At 35.2% G+C, this 17,008-nt stretch overlaps 1 protein-coding gene across 6 annotated transcripts in view; it reads right to left on the bottom strand.

Moving 5' to 3' along the window:
• The window catches only part of EMCN (endomucin), a 125,240-nt gene that overhangs the window by 23,862 nt on the left and 84,370 nt on the right, over positions 1–17,008 (bottom strand). For all 6 annotated transcript variants that reach the window (XM_045998370.1, XM_045998366.1, XM_045998368.1 and 3 more), the window contains 2 exons: positions 15,598–15,659; positions 10,369–10,442 (listed from right to left, as the gene is read on the bottom strand). In XM_045998370.1, the coding sequence (XP_045854326.1) occupies positions 10,408–10,442; positions 15,598–15,659 (97 nt within the window). In that variant the 3' untranslated portion in view covers positions 10,369–10,407. The remainder of the gene's footprint in view (positions 1–10,368; positions 10,443–15,597; positions 15,660–17,008) is intronic.

Raw genomic sequence — 17,008 nt, 5'->3', positions numbered from 1 at the left:
TTAGTCTTGCAAAGATAAATTTTTTTAATTTTATTTTTTTCTTATTCTATTTTTTTAACTTTTCCTCTTTCCTCTTTTAACATTTTTAAACTGTTTTATCTTATCAATACCTTTTAAAATGTTCATTGTTATGTCATGTTTTACCCCTTCATTGCATTTAACCTTATTTTTTGTATACATGTGGGGATTTTTCCTTTACAATTTTGGGATATAATTTCTTTTAATAGATCAAAATATACCTTAAATATAGCTCTAGCCTGATCTTCTCTTTTTTTTTCCTCCTCCCAACCAACTTATCTTATCACTTCCTTTTTTAGAATCTTTTTAAATTTTCATCTTTACAGGCATATTCCATCCCTTCATTGTGTTTACCCTTATTTTTGTACATATGTACGTTTTTCTTTCTTTAAAATTTAGGGAGGTAGTTTCTTCTAAGAGACCAGAATACACCCAAAATCAAATGGGTGGCTCTGTTCTATTCACCAGTGTGTGTGTGTGTGTGTGTGTGTGTGTATCTCCTTTACATATATCCTTTCCTCTTCCTCCGGTTTCATGTCCCTTCTGATTTGGTTAGCATATATTTTTCTGGGGTCTTTGCCACTCTTTTAGAATTTTACTCTCTCATTCATATATTCTTATCTGGATAAAATGACAAGGTGGAAAAACTCACTACACACACAAAAAAAAGAACAAGAGGCAGTACCAATGGCTAGGGACATAATCAATACGGACATTAGTAATATGTCAGAACTAGAGTTCAGAATGACAATTCTCAATGTTCTAGCTAGGCTTGAAAAAGGCATGGAGGATATTAGAGAAACCCTTTCATGGAGAAATAAAAGAACTAAAATCCAACCAAGTTGAAATAAAAAAAGCTATTAATGAGGTGCAATAAAAAGATGGAGGCTCTTACTGCTAGGTTAAATGAGGCAGAAGAGAGAATTAGTGATATAGAAGACCAAATGATGGAGAATAAAGAAGCTGAGCAAAAGAGGGACAAATAACTACTGGACCACGAGGGGAGAATTTGAGAGATGAGTGATATCATAAAAGGAAACAATATTAGAATAATTGGGATCCTAGAAAAAGAGAGAGAAAGAGGGCAGAAGATATATCGGAGTAAATTATAATAGAGAATTTCCCTATTATTTTGATCCAGGAGGCACAGAGAACTCCCTCAAAATCAATAAAAATAGATCCACACCCCATCATCTAATAGTAAAACTTACAAGTCTTAGTGACAAAGAGAAAATCCTGAAAGTAGCTCATGACAAGAGGTTTATAACATACAATGGTTACTAATACAATATTAGATTGACAAAAGACTTATCCACAGGGACCTGGCAGGCCAGAAAGGACTGGCATGATATATTCAGAGCACTAAACAAAAAAATATGTAGCCAAGAATACTATATCCAGCTAAGCTATCATTGAAAATAGAAGGAGAGATAAAAAGCTTCCAGGACAAACAAAAATTAAAAGAATTTCAAACACCAAACCAGCCCCACAGGAAATATTGAAAGGAGTCCTCTAAGCAAAGAGAAAGCCTAAAAGTAATAGACCAGAAGGGAACAGAGACAATATACAGTAATAGTCTCCTTGCATACAATACAATGGCACTAAATTCATATCTTTGAATAGTTACCCTGAATGTAAAGGGGGTAAATGCCCCAATCAAAAGACACAGGATATCAGAATGCATAAAAAAAAAGACCCATTGATATGCTGTCTATAAGAAACTCATTTTAGACCAAAAGACAACTCCAGATTTAAAGTGAGGGTTGGAAAACAATTTACCATGCTAATGGACATCAAAAGAAAGCTGGGGTGGCAATCCTCATTTCAGATAAATTAGATTTCAAGCCAAAGAGTACAATAAGAAATGAGAAAAGACACTATATCATACTTAAAGGGTCTGTCCAACAAGCTTATCTAACAATTTTAAATATTTATGCCCTGACATGGGAGAAGCCAATTATATAAACCAATTAATGACAAAATCAAAGAAACACATCGACAATAATACAATAATAGTAGGGAACTTTAACACCTCCTTCACTGAAATGGACAGATCATCTAAGCAAAGGATTAACAAGGAAATAAAAGCTTTAAATGACACACTGGACCAGATGGACATCACGGACATATTCAGAACATTCCATCCCAAAGCAACAGTATACACATTCTTCTCTAGTGCACATGGAACATTCTCCAGAATAGATCACATCCTGGGTCACAAATCAGGTCTCAAATGATACCAAAAGATTAGGATCTTTCCCTGCATATTTTCAGACCACAATGCTCTGAAGCTAAAACTCAATCACAAGAGGAAAGTTGGAAAGAACCCAAACACATGGAGACTAAAGAGCATCCTTCTAAAGAATGACTTTAGATCAACCAGGAAATTAAAGAAGAATTGAAAAAAATCATGAAAACAAATGAAATTGAAAACACAACTGTTTGAAGTCTTTGGAACACAGCAAAGGTGGTCCTGAGAGGAAAGTATATAGTGATACAAGCCTTTCTCCAGAAATAAGAAAGGTCTCAAGCACACAACCTAACCCTACAGCTGAAGGATCTGGAGAAAGAACAGCAAACAAACCCTAAACCTAGCAGGAGAAGAGAAACGTTAAAAATCAGAGCAGAAATCAATGAAATAGAAAGCAGAAAAACAGTAGAACAAATCAACAAAACTAGGAGCTGGTTCTTTAAAAGAATTAATAAGATTGATAAATCCCTGTCCAGACTTATCAAAAAGAAAAGAGAACAGACCCAATTTAATAAAATCTTGAATGAAAGAGGAGAGATCACAACCAACACTAAAGAAATACAAATAATTATAAGAACATATTATGAGCAACTATACACCAGCAAATTTGACAATCTGGAAGAAATGGATGCATTCCTAGAGACATATAAACTACCAAAACTGAACCAGGAAGAAATAGAAAACTTGAATAGATTCATAACCAGTAGGATATTGAAGAAGTCATCAAAAATCTCCCAACAAACAAGAGCCCAGGGCCAGATGGCTCCCCAGGGGAATTCTACCAAACATTAAGAATTCTACCAAACATTTAAAGAAGAATTAATACCTATTCTCCTGAAACTGTTCCAAAAAATAGAAATGGAAGGAAAACTTCCAAACTCATCTTATGGGGCAGCATTACCTTGATCCCAAAACCAGACAAAGACCCTATCAAAAAGCAGAATTACAGACCAATATCCTTGATGAACACAGATGCGAAAATTCTCACTAAAATACTAGCCAATAGGATCCAACAGTACATTAAAAGGATTATTCACGACCAAGTAGGATTTATTCCAGGGCTGCTAGGTTGGTTCAACATCCACAAATAAATCAATGTGACATAATACATTAACAAAAGAAAGAACAAAACCATATGTTACTCTCAATAGATGCTGAAAAAGCATTTGACAAAGTACAGAATCCTTTCTTAATCAAAACTCTTCAAAGTGTAGGGATAGAGGGTAACTCCTCAATATCATCAAAGCCATCTATGAAAAACCCTCAGCAGGTATCATTCTCATGGGGAAATACTGAGAGCTTTTCTGCTAAGATCAGGAACATAGCAGGGATGTCCATTATCACCACTGCTATTCCGCAGAGTACTAGAAGTCCAAGCCTCAGCAATCAGACAACAAAAAGAAATTAAAGGCACCTGAATCAGCAAAGAAGAAGTCAAACTCCCACTCTTTCCAGATAATATAATACTTTATGTGGAAGACCCAAAAGACTCCACTCAAAAACTGCTAGAACTTGTACAGGGATTCAGTAAAGTGTCAGGATATAAAATCAATGCACAGAAATCAGTTGCATTTCTATACACCAACAATAAAGTAAAAGTAAGAAAAATTAAGGAGTTGATCCCATTTACAACTGCACCCCAAACCATAAGATACCTAGGAATAAATGTAACCAAAGAGGCAAAGAACCTGTAACCAGAAAACTAGAAAATACTCATGAAAGAAATTAAGGAAGATGCAAAGAAATGGAAAAACGTTCCATGCCTATGGATTGGAAGAACAAATATTGTGAAAATGTCTATGCTATCTAAAGCAATCTACACATTTAATGCAATCCCTATCAAAATACCATCAATTTTATTCAAAGAAATGGAACAAATACTCCTAAAATTTATATGGAACCAGAAAAGACCCCAAATAACCAGTGTTATTTGGAATGTTGAATAAGAAAGCCAAAATTGGTGGCATCACAATTTCAGACTTCAAGCTCTATTAGAAAGCTGCAAACATCAAGACAGTATGGTACTGGCACAAAAACAGACACATAGATCAATGGAATAGAATAAAGAGCCCAGAAATAGACCCTTAACTCTATGGTCAACTAATCTTTGACAAAGCAGGAAAGAATGTCCAATGGAAAAAAGACAGTCCATTCAACAAATGGTGTTGGGAAAATTGGACAGTCACATGCAGAAAAATGAACCTGGACCATTTCTTTACACCACACACAAAAATAGACTCAAAATGGATGAAAGACCTCAATGTGAGACAGGAATCCATCAAAATCCTTGAGGAGAACATAGATAGCAACCTCTTTGACCTCAGCCACAGCAACTTCTTCCTAGAAACATTGCCAAAGGCAAGGGAAGCAAGGGCAAAAATGAAGTATTGGGACTTCATCAAGATCAAAAGTTTTTGCACAGCAAAGGAAACAGTCAAAAAAACCAAAGACAACTGAGAGACAGGAGAAGATATTCACAAATGACACATCAGAAAAATGGCTAGTATCCAAAATCTATAACGAACTTATCAAACTCAACATCCAAAGAAGAAATAATCCAATCAAGAAAGGGCAGAAGACATGAGCAGATATTTCCGCAAAGAAGACGTCCAGATGGCCAACACACATGAAAAAGTGCTCAACGTCCCTTGGCATCAGGAGAATACAAATCAAAACCACAATGAGTTACCACCTCCCACCAGTCAGAATGGCTAAAATTAACAAGTCAGGAAATGACAGATGTTGGTGAGGACATGGAGAAAGGGGACCCCTCCTACACTGTTGGTGGGAATGCAAGCTGGTGCAGCCACTCTGAAAAACAGCATGGAGGTTCCTCAGAAAGTTGAAAATAGAGCTAACTTATGACCCAGCCATTGCACTACTGGGTATTTACCCTAAAGATATAAATGTAGTGATCTGAAGGGGCACATGCACCAGAATGTTTATAGCAGCAATGTCCACAATAGCCAAACTATGGAAAGAACATAGATGTCCATCAACAGAGGAATTGATAAAGAAGATGTGAGATATATATATATATGATGGAATACTATGCAGCCATCAAAAGAAATGGAATCTTGCCATTTGCAATGACATGGAGGGAACTAGAGGGTATTATGCTGAGTGAAATAAGTCAATCAGAGAAAGACAATTATCATATAATCTCTCTGACATGAGGAATTTGAGAGGCAGGGTGGGGGTTGTGGAAGGTAAGGAAGGAAAAAATGAAAAAAATAGGATTGAGAGGGAGACAAACCATAAGAGACTCTTAATCTCACAAAACAAACTGAGAGTTGTGGAGGGGTTGTGCGGGAGGGATAGGGTGGTTGGGTTATGGATATTGGGGAGGGTATATGGTAAGTGCTGTGAAATGTGTAAGTCTGATGATTCATAGACTTGTACCCTGGGGCAAATAATGCATTATATGTTAATAAAAATAATTTAAAAAAAGAATAAATGATCACTTTTATAATAAAGTATCATAATGGATTCTTGAACACTGACAACACTTTATAAGCAAAGAAGCAAAATGGTTTTAAATGTAAGACCTTACAGATGTGAAGCCCAGTACAAAGCATTATTAAGAATTCTGTTTAGACATGTGTTGAGATGAACACTGAGTGTTATATGCAACTAATGAATCATTGAACACTACATCAAAATGAATGATATCAAAATATCATCATAATGATATACTATATGCCAGCTAACTGCACATAATAAGAAATACATATTAAAAATAATTTTGTTTGGGGTCATATCTAGGATGAGAAAATAGGTCTTTTTCATGATGTTTTCTTTATGTGCCCTACTATTTTGTCTTAAAATGTAAGAAAAATAGTAGAGAAACATGTTAAGCTCTTCTGAAAGTTCATAAAGATGCTTTTAGGTCATTATGGTACCATCGAGAAATGGCAGAAGTAGAGTGAATTGTATTTTGGAGGAGAGTGAAAATGGGTAACATTGCTGAGGGTCGGTGGAAAGAGACCTTCGTATAAGCCACTGGTCTGTCCACATCATTGGTTCTTGATCTGAAGCTCCCTTTTCTACTTTAACTGTCAGGAGGCTTGAAACAGAATGGAGAGAGAGCCTACTGGTGAGGGAGCAAGCAAGTTACTCTAGTTCTCTCCCTTTCTATAGCACAGAATCTGTTGTGGAACAATCGAATGCTTTCTTCAGTTTTAAAATTGTCCTCTCACCCATTTAACATATACCTTAATCATGTTTGCATGTAATTAAAAAACTATCTTGAGAATTACTTTTGCTAACTTAAATAATGTCTTCAATTAGACAAAGTATAATTTACTTGAAATTTCCATGCCATTAGACACATAAACTCTTTCTAAATGTTCACTATTCTTTGTATATTAACCTTTAATCACATTTCAAATAATGTCCTTATGAAAATTTCCTAGAAGTGAAGTTACTAGGCAACAACTGTGAATATTTTAAGTCCTTTGGTGAAAATACTAAGAAACTGTTCTTCAGAAAGATTAATTTATACTTTCAAATGCAGCATATGATATTATTTGCTTCACCAGTATGACTTTTAAAAATTAAGGAAAAAAGTTTAAGTAAATTGAAGGTTATAATTTTTTTTATCTTAATTCACATTTTTTCAGTATTATTGTAACTCTTTTATAATTTTATATTACCATTTCTATTTCTTTCTCCATGAATTGCTTGTTCCTGGCCTTTGCTCATTTTTCTACTTCTGAATCTGTATAAATGTCTTTGGTATATGGTATATTTAAGATATTAGTTAACTGGTCTCATATTTATTGCAAACATTTTCCCAGTTTGTTTTTTTTTAAGATTTTATTTTTATTTGCCAGAGAGAGAGATCACAAGGAGGCAGAGGCAGGCAGAGGGGGAGGGGGAAAGAGGTTCCCTGCTGATCAGAGAGCCCAATGGGGGATTCAATCCCAGGACCCTGAAATCATGACCTGAGCCAAAGGCAGAGGCTAACCCCACTGAGCCACCTGGCACCCCTGTTTTTTTGTTTCATAATTTTCTTTTTTTTTTTGTTTCATAATTTTCTTTATGATAATTTCTTTTTGTTTGAATGTTTTAAGTCATGATGTGATAGAATTTCTATCTTTTCCATTGAATTTCCTTCTGTTGTTTATATTTTTAAAAATTTTAATCATTTATTAACATATACATAATTTTTCTTTTACTCTCTTTTTTAATATTTAGTTCTTTATACATCTTCCCACATATAGACATTATTAGCTAATGTCCCCAGTTCCATAATCATTATGGACCAATTTCTTCATTTATTGGCATCAGTGAAAAAAAAAGAATGTAGTTTGACTGCTCCACATTTTTGCATACAAAGTCTGGCCTTAGTGTAAGTTCTTTGTGACAGCAAATGAATTCCTTTAGCTATGTTATTCTTACCACTCCTTTTCATCAAAGAATTAATCTCAGAAGAAAATAACAGCACATTTGCACTATAAATGAGGATATATATATATATATCTATATCATATATAGAGAGATATATCTATATATACATGGACATGCATATCACTAATATATTTCTAATCTTTGATTCTGGTGGTCTCCAAAACAACACAAATTATTTTTGCATTAATAGCTATTTTGAAGGTGGTACCAGCTAGTAGTTGAGACCAAAGTGAATTATACTGGCAAAGTTCAGGCTAAACTAATCCCTTTCTTATTCTTAAAAAGTTATGATCCCTAAGTAGAGCAGTGCATCTGCAGTGAAAGGATAACATTTTTGAAACCCTTATCAATCAGTATCAATCATGCTCACATAGCTTTTAATTTTTTTCTTTATTATTATCTTATTTCTTAAATGTGATTCCATGTTCCCACTAGACAAAGCTTTGCAGAGGGCAAGGATCAAAGATTATAGGTATTTTGGAAGTCTTGCCTACCTTGCCAAATCACATTAAATATAATGCTCTGCACAAAATAGAGGATCAATATATGAAGCACTGAGCATTAAACTATTCTGGAATTGGATTTTGAGATGAAAATTTTTAACACTGTGAACTTTCCATATCAGTGTTTGCTGTTGCATACAGATCCAGACTTCTCAACTTTTATTCCCAAATCTCCTAGTTCTGATTACTATATTCCTATTTATTCTGAATCTCTGAGTTGAAATCTGATTTCTCATTAATAACCTAGAAGGTCATTCTCACTGGTTACTACATTAAAAGTACAATGATTGCCAAGAAAAACATACTGAAAAAAAGTAAGATGCATTGTAGGATTGACATGTCAAACTTGTTTCTTCTCTTTATTTTCTGATCTTTATTCTTCAGAACATTGTTACATAATTCCAAAATTACATAGAAGAGTAACAAAAGCTACTTATTTCTCCAAATTGAAAGAGAATTAAAGGTAGGCAATTTTTTTTAATTACAAAAAATTGGAAAGGAATGGGAACTGGACAATAATTTATTTTGTCAAGCTTATTTGGGTCAGCAATATTCCTTATCTCTGTATAGTTTTTCTTTCTGACTAGAAAGAAGACTTTGTCTTCCTCTAAATTGGATCATTAGTCACAAAGAGTTAAGCATTTTGATAATTTAGAAAGCATCTTTTTACTAGCCACAAGGTTGCCAAGAAACCATATTGGGTATGCAAGGAAGCTTTCCATGCCCTAGGAAGGTTTGGACCACCTATTTGAACAAACTTAAATTTCTCAAATTCCCAAACTCTGCATCTTAAATTGCCCAATGCAAAAGGATAGGTAAGACTCTGATTCCTCTTTTTCTAATCCACTTTGGTAGCTAGAAAGAGATATCATTGTGATACTGGTACTCACTACTGGATGGTGATGCTTTGTCTCTATCTCCTGCTATTGGCCAGAGAAATATTGGCAGGCATTATTTACTCAGCAAGCACTCTCTATGTGTCTTTAACAGTCCTGTGTTAGTGGCTGGATATTAAGTATGCAGAGTGAACACAACAATAATGGTCCTCCCTCTGGACACTACCCAGAGTACCTACAATAGTGGTCAGGTCAATTCTGGGCATATACATATTTATTTGGTATTTTGCTCTTTTACTCATCGTTACCAAAGGATAATTTTTTCTGCAGGTTCTAAAAAGCAACAAACACTAATTGTGAGGGCACTTAATCAATGCTTCTTGTGAAAACTAAATTAATACCAGAAGAAGACCTCTTTACCCAATTCTAGGAAAGAAAAATACAATCTCATGCTAAACTGAGAGGGTTAATTTCACAATGCAAGAATGTGGCCGGAGACATTTTACTGAAATAAGAAGTGAATCTTCATTGCACTAATTCCTGGACAAAGCAGAGGACATGCAGAATAACAGTGTTGCTCATAACCATAGTTTCAGAAGACTTCAATTATTTATTGATTCACAATTGCTATAATGAGATTGTTCATTTGCATCTGTTCTCATAGAGACACTGGCAGACTCTGTCCCTCAGCTAGTTATACAGCAACAATATGCCCTTGTGACCAGCTGGGTATAAGAAACCCCAGCTGAGACTACCTTTTTGGGTCACCTTGTTTGACATGTCTTGTGTACACATCCACAGTTCCTGCATCCACAGAGAAAGTATATCCTGGTATAGTCTTTACAGTGTGAGGACAGATGGGACTCCCACCTGCCTTCTCAGAAACCCTTGCCCTGAACCAGCCTTTGGCCATGATGCATATCTTTACTTGTGCAGCTGCTGTGTCATATCTTTTTCCTGCAATGAACTGAAAATTTGTAAGCATTCTCGTTCTGGATCCTCTGTTAGCTATAGATCCCTTTCTATCCACCACTCTTAGCGTGCAAATACTGACTGATGTAAAGGCAAATTGCTTTTATATGAAAACATTGCCAACAGGCCGAGTGAACTGTGTCATTTCTGAGGTAGGCAAGGCAACTGGAAGAATCTTCTATAGCCTCCAATATGTGCACTCCTCCGGCAAGGCTTCTTAGAGTTTGTTTTTAGACAAATAGACAAGGATGGTTTCATTGACACAAACCATTAACTTTTCAGCTTGTAAAAGTCCTTTGAAATAATCTAAGTTGCAGCATTCTAACAAAGCAGATACTAATGAGCATCTCAGTGAATAAAATTAAAAAAAACTTACATATTTATTGCTCACGTGTGGGGAGGATTCATCAAGCTGTCAGTTCTTGGATTTTCCTTGTGCAGAGTGCTCACCTACAAACAGAAAATGTGTTTTGATCTATGAGCTCAGAGAGTGAATAAGGATAAAAATAAAAGTTTCTTGGCTTGTTTTTTTTTAGTTTTTCCAGGAAAGTCCAATTTTCCTACAAGGATGTCATTAGAGTCACAGCTTTTCTCTTGGTATTGCTTGGACACTGTTCAGCAAGATTTATGAGCTTTTTTCCACCATCAACATCATCCTTAAAGGAGCAATGCTAACTAACTCCCTGGGAGTTGGGGGGGCGGTGTGAGTTAACAAGAGAGGCACCCTAGGGAATGAGGTATAGATTTTTGTTTCTTCCCTGAGCCTAAGCAAAACTATGTTATATGTTTAAAGTGACATTTTATCAAGAAGCCATTAGAATGGTTCCTCTGTTTAAATAATTGAGTGACTTTTGTAAAAATGAATTTCGAGGCCAACATAAACCCTTTGGTGATATACAGAGCAGCACAGGACATATTATTCAAAATAACATGTTATTCCATCAGCCAATATAAATATTGACCAAGGCTGATGGGAAGCTGAAGATCCCAAGTGTTTTTATATGCCCCTGATTCCATGATCAACACATTCACACTACCTGTGTCTTTCAGGTAGATTCAACTATCAACATCAGTCATACTATACAAAAGCAGTATGGGTCAAAGTTTCTGGCTTTGAGAATAAATGTCATTGTTTTGCTCCAGCTTTTATCTGTCACTTAGAAACCTGTTTCTGGGAACTCTGTTGATGTTACCTGTCACCAGCACTATTGAGGTGATAATAGTGCCAGAGACTGAGGAGAACAAACTCGGGACCCCCTGAAGAACCCCTTAGGTGCTGTGCTCTGAGAGATGCCAGTCACAGAGTGACAGCCCTCCCAGCCACCTTCCAGAACAACTCTTTGCTCATATCATTATTTTGCAGAAAGCACAGCACTTCCTGGAATCCATGGCTATGAAGGAAAGGAATGAGAAGTGAAAAAAATAACCATTTATTGAACCCCTACTGTTTGTCAAGGTCATCTAAAGCAAATCATATGAAAATCAATCCAATTCTTAATATCTCCTTCTAAGTGCTGTCTAATTGGTAATAGAAAATATGAGAAAGATTCAATCACAATATGAATCCAATAAGTTATAATAATGATGTCTACAGTAAAAGTGAATGAATGAAACACCTACCTAGAAAAAAAAAAAACAACTAGAAAGAAATACACCAATGCCAATAGTGATTGCATTTTGTTGGATTTCATGAAGAATTTTTAAGTCTTTTCTATTCTCTAGTTCTTCCTATTCTCTATTATGCATAATGTGGTCTAATATTAAAATGGCAGTGTAAGCCATGAAGAGATATTACAAGGCAATGATACATGTTGATTTGCCAAGTGAAAAAAAAAAAGTTCAGAAGTGGGAAAGACTACGTACACTAAGGACAGTCAAGGAAGCTTTGGTGGAAATGAAGGGAATGGCCAAACATTGAAGAGCTGAGAAGACAGAAGCTGAATCTGTGAATGACTTCCTAAATCTTTTGATCTTTTTGCTCATCTTCACACTTCACATTTCTTTGTTTGTAAAAATAAATAAGCAAAACAGTGACTGTATATTTAATAATTACTATAACATACTAATTAGTATTGGCATACTAGTAATATACTAATAATGTGTAATTGCCATAATGGTGAAGTAGTAGAAGGGAAGGGGTGACAAAAGGGAGCAAGGGACCATCTTCTCCTTCAAAAGAGCTTGAATTCAGCAAGAAAGATGGGGGCAGGAGATGCATGGTGTCTGGAGAATATGAGTTAGTAAGTGGTCACAGACTGAGCAAGAGAAGTCTTGGTGCATCACAAAAGGCCTTTGTAGACATACTAAAGTGTTTGAACTTCATCTTAGATAATACAAACTTACCAGTTTTCTAAGCAGAGGAATATTATAATGAATTCAGATCTGCTTTTTCTTCTTCCAAATTGTTCAAAATCAAGTAGTGCTTTAAAACTAAATTCAAAGATATTATGCTTTGTTTCTTCTGTGAAGTCAGATATTCTTTCATTAATTTGAGCAATTTTTCTTCATAATTCTTAAAGTTTTTGATATTAAAAATAAGACCATGTATATTCACCTTCTGAGATATGCGTTAAGTGGGCTTCATGTTTAAAATGCATCCTTGTCACATGACATTTGGTATCAACATCATGATGATGTTTAACTGAGCAAGATTTCTTACTAAAGTTGAGTGGGATCTTGTATGTTCTCATAAAGGACTCCTTGATCTGCCATGTTTGGTGCTCATTTGTTTCTGAAAGCAGATTCCTATTATCTCTAGCAAATGTTTTCTTTCACATTAAAGAAAAGAAATAATCAAATTTTAAACATTTATGGGTTACATTTTTAGCAGAAGAACCCGCTTAAGAAAGAACATACTAGAAGAAAGCAAGAAATGTTGATGGATAAATACCATGGCCTCTTTAGAGGAGGCTTTGGAATAAGGAACTGTCTTATTAGGAAAAAATGACCTGAACAACAATCATGGTTCTTGGAGGCTTCTGGAAACCCAGATACTTCAGCACCCACTGGCATTTCCACTGAAGGTGGGTTGCTGCAGAGCACTGTTTCCTTAGAAACATGATTTATTGATCTTCAAAATGGCATAATTTATTCTGAGATATAAAACCAGAACTTATAAATTAAAGTACTGACCAAGCCAATGAGTTCTTTTGGCCACTGAAGCTCAAATTTCATTTTGTTACCACTGAGGCACATTAACATTTCATTTGTTAGCCACAAGCAAATAACATAAAATGTAACAATCATCAATTCAGAGTCCTGGGTAGTCAGATATTTATTCTATCAAATTCTTTTTTACATTTTAAAAAATTTTTATATAGGAGATAGTGGAAAATTGAACTAAGCCTGAATTTATATCAAACTTCTCATTTCAGATTTTATTCTAGTTATATTTTAGGAAAAATGTCATGGTCACACAAAAGATGTTTAGGTAAAATAATTATAACAACGTAACTTCTGTTGAGTGTAGTGAGCATAGTTTTATTAAAAAAGCATATTTGAATACATTTAAAAGGAAGTGAAAAGAGATTTGTTGATGAGTGTTTCAGGAAGCAGACTTTAATAAAAATTGTAGTACAAACAGCATTTGGAGATCTTATGTTTTAGATTATTAATTCTAGGCTATTGAAATCGACTCTGAATGAGCAATTTCAGTTTTGTCCTATCACCAAATATCTTCCATGTTAATCAGGCAGGTTGACCATTGAGAGGTTATTTCATTAAAAGAGGTATGATTCCTAAGTTAAGATTGGCAGAAACAAAAAGACCAGAGAGTAGATTTTATTATTGCCACGATGATATTTCCTCCTTAGACCTGTGACCTGAAAATTTACTTATGAGGAAAAGGAATCTTGGAGAACTAAGGGTCTTCTTAACTATCCCCCCATGGATTATTCACTTGTTACTGCAGTGATTATGGGAGTGGGAGAAACCAGTTTATGTCTAATTTTCCCTGGGCCTTAAAGAAGAGTCAGATATTAAATTTGCAACCAAAAAACAAGGTTCTCTGGAATTTCCCCACCCCCAAGCCTCAATTCTGGTGTCCATTGTCATTTCCCTGGTAGAAATGGGAGGTAGGACAGGTGGCCCTGATCCCAGGCCTCTCCTGACAGGATAGCCAGGGCCTCTTAGATGGAGCTGGGGTCTCCCATAGCTTGGAGAGCCCTGAGGCTGCCATGTGTTTTGTTAAATCCCCACGGAAATAAGGAGAGCATGTGAAATTATTGTTATGCTTTCTTGCAAGCTATAGGCAGATTCTGAGAGCTTTTCTTGGGAAATGGGTGGTCACATTCAGGATCCTTACTTAGGATTAGTTCACATGTAGGTTGCTCTTCCCTGACCTGGTAAAATAGGCTTGGCAACTTAGTCAAGACTGGTGAATAACCAGGATAAACCTGTAAGTGATTTCCAATTATTTTATGAATGAATTTTACTCCTTTGCCCATTCAGATAGCTACCTCTAAGAGAACTGCGTGGGACTAAAAGAAATGTGTGCATAGAAAGAGTAGAGGAGATATAAGAATGAAGAATGTTTCTCATAAGAGAAATTGACCCCCATGAGGGAAGTCTGGGCATGTCTCTGCAGATTCCAGGCACCTTCAAATTTAAAGGCTTCTCTGTATGCATGTTGTCGTTTATTCTCGTTAGAATTTTCCACCTAAAGTTGGGACCATATTCAACCATTGGTATCTTGCTCTTGAACTGGGACAATATTGATTGCTTTTTGTTTGACAAAATTGTATTTGCTACATATATACAATGGAGTTTATTATTCCATAGCTTTCACTTGACCAAGTATCTGTATTCTTTCACTATTTTGTATAGGTAAAATGGGGAGTGGAATATTGTGAATGTATTCATGTAACTTGCTATTTAAATTAGATCCACATGGATTGTTTTGTAGAGAGAATAATTATTTTTTATATATCTGTTTTATAATATTGAGGTTTTAAATCTATGGTCTACTCAAAACAAGAAAAAAAATCTATGCTTTTTCATGTTTGAAAGCTACTTAGCACCTCATTTTTCATTATTCTTGATGCAAATATAATTAATACAAATCACACTTATATTTTGAAAATTTATACATTTCAAATCCAATTTAAATGTAGGAGATTGGGAAAAATAAATATAAATTTTTTCAAAAGGAGATTGTATTTTCTCCTCATTGGGAAGCTCAATTAAAATTATATAAAATTACACAAAGTAGCATTTTATTTTACATGATGAATCCGGGTTCTAGTTGACTATACATAGTCATTACCAAAAATGAAACAAAGCAATAGCAATAATAAAAACCATGTGGCACATTAAAGTTCTTTGTGCTACTACCACAGAGAAAATCTGTCGAGTCATTACCCCTTCTTTGGAACATATTCATATATATTATAAAAAGCAACCTCTTAAAGTACAATAGTCCAATGATCTTACTAAAAACGGTATTTCTAGGACTCATCATTTCCGTATAGGAGAATTTTGCTTTGTGGGGAGTTACTTATTATCTCTTCTTAAGAAATTATGCTTTTTGGTCGTGTTTCACTTGAACATAACCCAAGATAGATTTTGAAATAACCATTTGCAGCTAATCAGCAATCTGGGACCTTACCAGACTCATGAGAAATCGTCTTAACAGTGAGAAGCTTCACACTCTCCTTATCGGACTGAGGTCTATTTGGAACAGAAAATATAAGTCAATACCACAGTAATTAACATTGCATGTCTGTGAAAGAAAACATACATGATACAAACAGAATGAAGAAGATATGCAAGAATATATATTTTTATGTGTTTCTATGACAAACCTGTGTCTTTTTACATACAGACGTACATCTACCTTTATAGCACTTTCTACTTCTAGAATCAAGCCAATAAATCTCTGTCATACTGTTAAGCAATGATAGGTAAATCAAACACAAAACCGGGTGAAACATTGCTCACAAGGTCCATATTGCACAGGTCTCCAGTCCTGCATTATGAAAGGGAAGACATAGGGGCATTTCTCAGCCTTTTGGGCCCATGCTGAGGTCTGGGGACATCCCTTTTCCTGAAGCTGTGGCTACTGCAGTAAAGTATCTATTCTGACCAAGAGTTCCCACCTATCCTTTCCCACATTCTAAACAGTTTCAAACCCAGATTAGTTTCTTGGACATCTCAAGATACACCATTTCAAATAAATAAGAAGGATAGGTGACCTAAAGATATTATTTTTAAAGTCCACTATTTGATGAACATACAAAAACGACTACGTGAAGGCAGGCTTCAGGTCAACAAAGAAGTCTTAACTACAAAACTTGTTTTTGACATTAAAACAATTTATTTCTTTATAGAACCTTGACTGTAACAGCTGACTTGATTGGTGACAACTGCTTTTTTTTTGTTCTGATAAACTCAAAATAGAATAACCATCTACTGCTAAGATAAAGCCACGCGGAGCTGTCTCAAGGTGCAGTCATGGTTATCCCCTGTGATAAACATACTGAAAATTTCACTGGAAAAGCTCTTTTAAAACTCTAAGTATATTTTCTATGAGATTTTTCCTTATAGTTACTTATATTCATTCTTCTATCTTTGCATTTCATCTCTATTTTTATTTTTATTTATTTATTTTGGAGAAAAAGAGAGAGAGGGAGCACAAGTGGGGAAAGCAGCAGAGAAAGATGGGGAGAGAGAACCCCACGCAGATTCCCTGTTGAGCATGGAGCCCACAGGGCTAGATCTCTCAACATTAAGATCGTGACCTGAGCTGAAATCAAGAGTCAGACGCTTAACCGACTGAGCCTCCCAGGCAGGCGCCCCTGCATTTTAACTTTTGATTTCCCATTTTACTACCTTATCCAAGATTGATAACAATGTCCCCTTTTAGTTGTTAGAATTTCTCTGTTGATTCAGAGAGTTCTGACAAAGAGCCAAACCTTGTTTCTTGGGCTTTTTACACAAATTATTTTAAAAGAATAAACCAAAAAGTGTAAGTAGATTAATTTTTTTTTCCTTATGTAAAAGGCAGGGTCAGAGCTTCT

The sequence above is a fragment of the Meles meles genome, chromosome 2 (genome assembly GCF_922984935.1).
Source record: "Meles meles chromosome 2, mMelMel3.1 paternal haplotype, whole genome shotgun sequence".
Lineage (NCBI taxonomy): Eukaryota > Metazoa > Chordata > Mammalia > Carnivora > Mustelidae > Meles > Meles meles.
This window is presented reverse-complemented; position numbering and strand designations above follow the sequence as displayed.